The sequence below is a fragment of the Dunckerocampus dactyliophorus genome, chromosome 17 (assembly GCF_027744805.1).
Source record: "Dunckerocampus dactyliophorus isolate RoL2022-P2 chromosome 17, RoL_Ddac_1.1, whole genome shotgun sequence".
Classification (NCBI taxonomy): Eukaryota; Metazoa; Chordata; class Actinopteri; order Syngnathiformes; family Syngnathidae; genus Dunckerocampus; species Dunckerocampus dactyliophorus.
Genome location: NC_072835.1, coordinates 3,390,151 through 3,400,008, shown reverse-complemented (window position 1 = coordinate 3,400,008; position 9,858 = coordinate 3,390,151). Strand labels below are relative to the sequence as shown.

The 9,858-nt window shown below is 43.6% G+C and overlaps 1 protein-coding gene across 3 annotated transcripts in view; it reads right to left on the bottom strand.

Moving 5' to 3' along the window:
• Positions 1–304: 304 nt before the first annotated feature.
• fam163ba (family with sequence similarity 163 member B, genome duplicate a) overlaps positions 305–9,858 on the bottom strand; it is a 38,984-nt gene continuing 29,430 nt past the window's right edge. For all 3 annotated transcript variants that reach the window (XM_054756188.1, XM_054756187.1, XM_054756189.1), the window contains one exon: positions 305–5,535. In XM_054756188.1, coding sequence (XP_054612163.1) covers positions 5,080–5,535 — 456 coding nt within the window. In that variant the 3' untranslated portion in view covers positions 305–5,079. The remainder of the gene's footprint in view (positions 5,536–9,858) is intronic.

The window sequence follows — 9,858 nt, the reverse complement described above, 5'->3', positions numbered from 1 at the left end:
GCGGGCCGGAGGACTGCCAACCCCCGAGACCAGCGAGAGATCACACCCCACAAAGGCAGACGAGTACCTGAGGCCACAAACCGGCAGGCCCAGAGACGCCCCCACAACCGGAAAGAAGCCCGCCCACGCCGGAAGCGCCAATCCCCGCCCACCGCCACCCCCAGGGAGCGGAGCCCGGCCCGCCCCGGGCCAACCCCAGGGCCGCCCCGCCCAGGGATGCAGGAGGCACACGCTCCACCCACCCCGCGGAGGCACGGGCGGCAGAGATGTATCACCCAGCACCCGACCCCATGGAGCAAACCCCTGTATGCCGCCCCCCCAAAAATAAATAACTAAAATAAATAAATAAATAAAGTACACACACGCACGCACATACACACTCCTACGCACCCACATACACACTCCTACGCACGCACATACACACCCCTACGTCCCCATGCGCACGCACATACACAATCCTACGCACTCAAGCGCGCACATACACGCACGCACACACGTGCGTGCACACACACACACAGTGGTCGACTGCCCGACACCCGGAAGCCTCACCCTATCCCCCGTTGGTAACCCAAGGAGCAGCGGAGCCGGGGACCCCGGGGTCCCAGACATACAATCCAGAACCCAGGCGCGAAGAGCGCGGACTGCCGGGGAGCAGGAGGACACCAGGCCACACCCTCCCAACGGTAGGACGCCGCCAGCAAGGCAGACAGATGAGCCAGTGAGGAGGAAAGCGGGAAACTGAGCAGGCGGGTGGGAAAACGGGCGAGCAGCCAGGCGAACCACCACACAGCGCCAACCGACACCCGCAGGCCAGCAAACCCCGAAGAGGGATCGGGAGCACCGCACCCCAAGCCGCAGGGAGGCCAAGCACCAGAGCCGAGAAGGCGAGACCAGCAGCAGACCAGCCGATGGACCCCACAAACCACCAGAAGCCAGACCAGCCACATGCCACCAGAGCCGACAGCGCACCGGAGCCCCACCCCCGACAAGCCCGCAGACAGACCGGGGGAGGGGAGGACACAGACAGCGGCCCAGCAGAGCACTAAGCGCAACGCCGACAAACGCCCAAGCGCCCGGCAGAGGACAACCCCCCCCAGCGGGCCCAGGGGGATCTAGGGTGAAGTCATATCCCTTAAGGAGGAGAATAAAGCACTGAGCAAGGATACCAAGGCACTAAGAGAACAAATTGAGGAGTTACATGACGAACATGCTGCCTTGTGCGCAGCTCTTAAAGAGTCTAAAAATCCTATGGAAGAAAATAGAGCATTATGCATTGATATCAACATTCTGGAGGACGATATCAAACCATTATTGGAAGATAATGCAGCCTTGCGCTCTGCTTTTAAGGAGGTTACAAACCCTATGCAAGAAAAAAGAGCATTATGCAATGATATCTACATGCTACAGGATGATATCAAGGCACTACTGGAGGATAACGCTGCCTTGCGCACCACCCTTGAGGAACGGAAAGAAGCCAAGGACAATATCAGTAAGCAAATGGAAAATATGTATAATTGATGAGATGGATCAGAATATGATCCTCACAAGACTCCGAATTACACCCAGGCCAAAAGATAGGGTAGTCCAAAACAGAGGAGGACCAGAACGAATGGATGTTCCTTCAACAAAGCAATGAATTACCAATCAAAGGAGGTGGACATAGATATCAATACCATCGATACTTGCATCCCACTGCACAAACGTTTACATGAATGAGCATCCGACGGAACACAGCGCTGACGAGAAAGCCAAGAAAGCACGAGACTTGAGGAAGCAGGGAAAGATACAAAGCACTTGGAGCACCAACGGTAAAATTCACATCAACCTAAACGGACGCCGAGGAGAAGCGAGAGTGCTTGTTGTCAAAGAGATCAACGATCTAGGTAAATATTAAAGAGCACGTCACCATGACAACAAGGAATATGGAGGATACAAACCACAAAGAAAGACGCACGCAGTTAGAAGGATGATACATTCATGAACAGTTGACATTGAACATCATTGCCACAAGCGGCTGCTCAACACAATCGCTGGATTTAGGAACCCAGTAAACGCAAAAGACAGCAGGAGGTGGATCCGGATCCCTAAAACCAAAGAGCGCTTGTTGTTTTGTTTCCGTTGTTACATTTTTTTTTCTTTTTGTTTAAAAAAAAATATCGAAATACATTAAACCATAACCAAAACAATGAAGGATTTTTCCCACAAGATTTTATTAGCAACATTGTGTGTGTTTTCCAGTTAGCCATTAAAAACAAGGACAGGAAAAAACATGGCTGGTTGTGAACAAAAAGCCAGTCAATTCAAATACTTTGGACGTCAAAGCAAACACTGCATTTGCATACACGCCTGCAATATTCATAGGAATCAAAAGAATACTAACAAAGAATAGCATTTTGTCTCACTCCTTATATGGCACTGACTTCCTGTGTGGCTCCCTAACAAGGACATAGCATAGCACTGTTAGAACGTGTCAATAACTCCATGTTGGAAAAAGAAAGCCGCTAAAAGGATAAGCAGAGAACGAGCATCCATTTGAAGACAGAAGAAGAAAAAAGGCGTCCAGTCCAACCAAAAAAATCGCAGTCACGCACTTTTTTTAGTCCGAGTAGGAGTACTCCTACTTAATCTGCTGTTACTTTTCAGCACTCGGATCAACAAATCAAACAGCACAGAAAGAAGGAGGGAAGGTTTAGAAGAGTCCGTGAAGCTCCAGCAGAGGGGGGCGGAGTCTGGAGTCTCTTATCGGAATAAATTGCAATACAGTATATGGATTTCATCACTTCTTGATTATCCTGTTATCCTTAAAATAAATAAATGAGGCATTATTGCAGCAGGCCTGCGCAAGATTTAAAAAACAACAACAAAATGGGCGTGTCCTCATAGGAATCTAGTAGGATTTCATACGTTTTTCCGGAATAAAATTTAGTAAAAATACTTTAAAAAAAGGTAATTTTTTTTAAGTATCAGGATTACTACTTCATACTTTGAATACTTATTTGACTTTTACCGTATATCCTGTGTTTATTATGATATAATCATTTTACTGTACACTAATGTAAATATTTAATGTGTATTGCCAAACCTAACCAGGGACTGAAGATGGACGTTAGCGCCCGGAATCTCTCTTATCGGAATAATCTGTGCACTGGTGTGAAAAAGTGTTTGCACCCTTCCTGATCTCTGCCCCCCTGTTACCCATACCGATACCAACAGTAAAATATGGTGGTGGTAGTGCGATGGTCTTCAGGACCTGGAAGACTTGCTGTGATAAATGGAAGCATGAATTCTGCTGAAGGAGAATGTCGGCCATCTGCTGGTGACCTCAAGCTGAAAGCAACTTGGGTTCTGCAGCAGGACAATGATCCAAAACACACCAGCAAGTCCACCTCTGAATGGATGAAGACTTTGGAGTGGCCTAGTCCAAGTCCTGACCTGAATCCTATTGAGATGCTGTGGCATGACCTTAAAAAGGCGCTTCATGCTGGAAAAGTCTCCAATGTGGCTGAATGACAACAATTGTGCAAAATTCCTCCCCAGCGCTGTAAGAGACTCATTGCAAGTTATCACAAACGCTTGATTGCAGTTGTTGCTGCTAAGGGGGGCCCAACCACTTATTAGGTTTGGGGGGCAATCACTTTTTCACACAGGACCATGTAGCTTTGGATTGTTTTTCTCCCTTAATAATAAAAAGTTTCATTTAAAAACAGCATTTTGTGTTCAGTTGTGTTGTCACTGACTAATATTTACATTTGTTTGATGATCTGAAACATTTACCGTAAAGTATGACAAAAGTTGGAAATCAGGAAGGGGGCAAACACTTTTTCACACCAGTGTGTGCGTCATTTCATCACTCGTAGATAATCCTGCCATCAGTTAATTAATAATAAATCTGATAAGCATTAGCCTGCACATTGGCGGTAATATTAAATAATAATAAACATGTTTTAAAAGGGGGTGTGTTCTAATAAGAATTTGGTAGGTTTTCCTGCGTTTTGAAGTATGATATTTCAAGAAATTCAAATTTCAACTCCAGACATTCAGTTTTTCAACATTAGAAATGATCAGTTTAACATAATTGGACTGAAGATGGTAATTAGCAAAAAGCTGCTACAAATCATCTCCCTATATTTTATTCATGTATTTTACGTATTGGTTTTAAGGAAGAAGGAATCAAATAGTAGTGTCCTGCTGCCTTATAGTGAAGCGTCCGGCGCACAACTTTACTTTTGGAAGTGACTACTGTAAATATGGTTCCTTGCCCGAAAAAGCTTGAGAAAATATGACTAACTGCTATAAAATGATGGCAAAATATAACATTTCTGTGGCAAATACAGTAGGTCCCCGCCTATTCACAGAGTTTGCTGCTTTAAATTGTATATGCGTGTTTTCTGGAAACTAATTTGATGGCGCTATCTGCAGGGGGAAAAAAGAGTGCTGGAACTATGAATCCAGCAGAGGGCGATGTCTCTCAAGTCGGTTCACTCAGCATTTTCCAGCAAGATGCTTGATGTTGTGTAGCTGCACGTTTTGTAAGCACAATTCTGTATGCTGTGTGCATGTGATTGTTTCTTAGTGCGTAAGACTCAATTTAATATTGAAAATTTAAAACGTGAGAGGCATATTTTCAGGTCTAATCAAACATACGCATTTTCGTCCAGCTGCTTGTCCTTCGCAGGCAACTTTTTTGCGGTAACTTTTGGTACGATTTCCTACTAAATCCTTGTGAGAAAGCAGAGTACAAGACATTTTTTTGTAAAATAAATAGCTGTTTTCTATCTTCTGTGAGCCCTTGATGTGATTTTGACTGTACAGCCAACGTTCAATCGATCCCCGCCGTCTTCCTGGCTCGTTCATGGTGGAGTCTAATCCGCGCAGGATGGAGCAGAAGCGTCCTTCCATGGCAGGGAGACACCAATCATGTTTTTGTCCTTAGCAGCCACGGCACAGAGACGATCCCTGACCAGGACGTCATCCGGGAGAAGAGGGAACATCTTTTACAACAAAGCCAAGAAGTTATATCGGAACGTAAATAGTTAAACATTTAAAAGTCAGCGGAGGCCCTGAGAGTACGACGACGGTTTAAACGTCAGTGCTGATGCTGCAGCTGCGCGTGAACATGTCCCTCATGGTGACCGAGCGGGCCAGGTGGGGCCTGCGGTAGTTGGAAATGTTGACGGGCACGGGCAGCTCCATGTCCTGCTGCTGTAACGGCGGCGGTGGCTGCTGCACGGCACGGTAGCTGACCCGCTCGCCGCCGTTCCTCAAGCCATCGGCCTGGTGGACCTGCGGGGGCGGCGGCTGCAGGTAGAAGGGCAGCTCGTAGTGCGTGCACGACGGGCAGAAGGTCTGCGAGCGTGTCAGTTTCCTGGCCAGCGGGGGGGTGGGGAAGAGGGCGGGGCCATTGGGGATGGAGGAGGCGGCGGCCGTAGCCGCCACAATGTTGTGGTTGGAGTGGACCGGCGGGAGGCGCGATGTGACGGCGAAGTCGGGCTCCTCCTCCTCCGACTCGGACTCCTCCTTCTTACAGCAGTAATACTGGAGGGAGGAGCAAGAAGATGGAGAAGTCAGGTCACGTGGGAAATGATGTCAAACGTTTAAGGCAGGGCTGTCCAAGCGGTTTTTCCAGCGAGGGCCACATAGTATGACGGAAAATTAGGGCCACATTGAAAAAAAAATTAGAGATTTCGAGAATAAAGTCGCAAATTTACCAGAATAATGTCGTACATCTACGAGAAAAAAAGATTTAAATTTACCAGAATAAAGTCGTACATTTACGAGAATAAATTCGTAAATGTAACAGAAAAAAAGTGGTAAGGCCAAAGATCACATAAATCTCCCCTTTTCGTAGCTGTCTCAGGCAATGCCTGTTACGACGGAATAATCTGAGATTTCAAGAATAAAGTCGTACATTTACGAGAAAAAAAGTTGCAAATTTACGAAAATAAAGTCATAAATGTACGAGAAAAAAAGTCGTAATATAACCTTTGCCCAAGGCCAAAGGTCACATAACTCGCCCCTTTTCATAGCTGTCTCAGGCAATGCCTGTTATGACGGAGTGTTAAAATAATCTGAAATTTCGAGAATAAAGTTGTACATTTTTAAGAAAAAAAGGTAATAAAAGGTAAAAAAAGGTAATATAAAGGTAATATTACCTTTGCCCAAGGCCAAAGGTCACATAAATCACCCCTTTTCATAGCTGTCTCAGGCAATGCCTGTTACGACGGAGTATTAAAATAATCTGGGATTTCGAGAATACAGGTAAAGTCGTACATTTACGTGAAAAAAATGTTGTAAATTTACAAGAATTAAATCATACATTTACGAGATTAAAAAGTTGTACATTTACGAGAATAAAGTCGTACATTTACGTGAAATTTTTTTTGTAAATTTACAAGAATAAATTCGTACATTTACGAGAATAAAGGCCAAAGGTCACATACTGTAAATCTCCCCTTTTCATAGCTGTCTCAGGCAATGCCTGTTACGACGAAGTATTAAAATGATTTTGAAAATAAACTCGTAAAATTGTGACAATAAAGTTGAGAAAAAACTCGTAACTTTATGTTACAGGCATTGCCAGAGACAGCTATGAAAAGGGGGGACTTGTTTTATGCTTTGCGTCTGCAAGGTACTGTACGTGCGGCTCCGTGTGGAGAAATCATCACATCATTTTCACATCCACGCCCCCTCCAGCGGCCCTTTTCATGCAGAAAACTCCCGCTCCGCACACCTCCACATTTTTCTAACTACGTGGACGCCGACACACGAAAAAAACAGCAGACGAGCAGGAGATCCTCGCCGCTGAAGTACAGAAATACTGGCATTTATATGAGGCAGCCTACCCTGGCTCACTGAAACAAGTTGTGTTTTAAGTCCAGTTGTTTGTTTTTTTATGTTCTTTTGACAAACAGTATTTCTCACTTGCACAAATAAACACTTGTACTTTGCTTCCTAGTCGTTTTCTTGCTGTTGTTTTTTGTGTGTCACTTCACACCTCAATCGCAAATGGTATCACTCAATTAATATCCAAATAATCTCAGATTCGCAACAAGATTCTGAATGTTGTTGCAAGTTTCCCTGGAGGTACACACGACTCCTACATTTTCCGAAATTCCTCCGTTGGAATGCGCCTGAGTCATGGCGCAGCCTGCGACGGATGGTTAATCGGTGCGTAAAATGTTAATTTCTTGCCTTTTGCGTGTTGTTATGTGGCCATTAACTTATTTTACAGGTGATCGAGGCTATGCCCTGGCACCTTGGCTCATGACACCATTGAATAATCCGCAGACCCCACAAGAACATGTACAACCAAAAGCACACACTTAGACGCTCCTGCGTGGAGCGCACCATCGGTATACTCAAGGAACGCTGGATGTGTTTGGACACTGCCGGTGGAAGGCTGCTCTACAAACCAGAAAAGGTAGGTTTTGTAGTATTTAATATTAGGTTTTATTTTATTTATGCTTTGGAATGACAAAAAAATAAGAGGCAAACATTCTGATTCTTTGTGAAGGCTCTCATTAATCCAGGAATTCTCCATTGCAAATATGTTTTATTTGGTCAACTGGATAAATAATTGATTCTCTGTTGTTGCAGGTGTGCAGCATCATAATGGCCTGCTGCGTCTTGCATAACATCGCAATGAAACGTGGTGTGCCTATTGCGCACGTAGCAGACCCAGATAACGACATGCGCCCCCAGCCACGTCTTGAGCCAGAGCACGGGGCTGCTGTATTAATTAGGCAGCGTCTAATCAATCAAATGTAACCACAGAAAAAATAAATTGTCACACACAAACTATGTATTTTTACTTTATTTTTCCATGATGATTGTGTAAATATTTTGTAGAGTTTCCGAAATGGTTTGGTTTCTGATTGATGGCCCAGCTCCCGTTTCCTCCAGATCCCTCCAGTGCAGTCTAATCTTTTTTTTTTGTCTATTTTAAGTCAAAACACTTCTTTTTAACCTCTGCGGTGGTGCGTTTCTCCGTGGAAACGGCATTTATGTTTCCTGCAATGGTGCTCCATGCCGACTCTTTTTGGATGGCCTGATGACCGGTGGATACACGTGAAAATAAGGTGGTCTTGTGTTCGCTCACTCCTTGTAAAAGCACCTCTATTTCAGTAGAATTGAAGTTTTTCTTCTGTTTGTTGTCCAGCTGCTTCTCAGTCTTGCCCTCGCACGTTGCCATCTCCGCCTCCAGCTGCCTGTTGCGCACGGCACATTTTTGACCTTATATAGGAAATAATAGGCGGTGACCTATGCAAATTAGGCCTCACATGCACGGGCATCCCCGTTGGCATTCATCAACCTAAGAACACCGGTGCGAACGATTATCCCTACTTAAGAACGTGTCGTGAATGTGGCGCAGTTTCCAACCCACGCCTTCTTAAGTACACTTCTTAATAAGACTTTTAGGAAGATGTTCGTGAATGAGGTCCATTGTCCTTTTCTTTTGCACGGTTGATATGAGAAAAACCTAAAACTGTTTTTTGTATTTGCATGTAAGCATTTGGTGTGAATTAAAAGGAGTGTTTTATTTGCAAGTCAAAGCAGTCCTGTGTTGTCTTCAGCCATGTTTAGCATGCCTTTTGGAAGCACATTCTCCTGCCAAGTCCCTGTGGTGTTCAAGCACGAGTGGACCGCTTTCTCTTCCTTTTCTGTCGTTTGTGCTCAACTGCTCTGTTTTGCTGCCATATTGTAAATAAAAAATTGCCGGAAGCAAGAGGAAACATTCCTTCCTTCCTGAAGAGCTATGCTCGATTTTCCCTCTGACACGTATAATACGTAATATTACCACTTTATTCTTTACATTTACGACTTTATTCTCGTAATATTACGACTTTTTTCCTCGTAAATTTACAAATTTATTCTCGTAATATTACGACTTTATTCTTGTAATACTACAACTTTATTCACGTAAATTTATGACTTTACTCTCATAATATTCTGACTTTTTTCTCGTAAATTTGCGCCTTTATCCTCATAAATGTATGACTTTATTCTCATAATATTACGACTTTTTTCCCGTAAATTTACGAGAATAAAGGTGTAAATTTACGACTTTATTCTTGAAATCTAAGATTTTTTATTTTTTTTCAATGTGGCCCTAATACTCCTTCGTAACATCGTGAAAAATGAAAGGATGCAACTTTGCCACTTTGATATTTTGTAAGGCAACACATGTAGATATGCTAACAAGTTATATATATTTCAAGAAAAGAAGTGCTTCTCAGATGTGTCATATTGGTGAAAAATCATATTATTAGTATCGATTTTGCTCTTTACTCTTTTTTACCCCATTTTTGCATTTTTTTCCCCAAATATTTAAACTTTCTTCTTATATAATCTTCAGAAATGATGACTTCATTCCCATATTTTAACATTCCCATAATATTATAACTTTTCCCCCAACCTAAAAATACAACTTTATTTTGTTTTGTTTGTTTTTCATAGTACACCTTTAGAAAGCCAACAAAAACGTAACACATTCTTTCTTTAACAGTTCAGCTCTAAGCTACTAAAATGACATTAATCCCTGTACTGACTCTAATGACTGTAAACATCCTCTGTCTCGTACACCGCTACACTGCTGTTTGTGCAGCTGAGCATCCTGCCCCCTCCACTACGTCACATCCAGAAACGAGGCTGAGCTGCTCGCTAGTTGGCCACGGCTGGCACCATGAACTATGAATCATGTCATGTCATTTAATGTTCGCTTTCAACAAATGTACAACATGATTAGAACATAATTACAAAGAATATATCATATTTTTAAGCAAAGTTGCTAAATCATCTCATCTCAACATTTGAACCAATCCAGGTTTTTCCCCCCACACCGTTTTATTATTATTTATG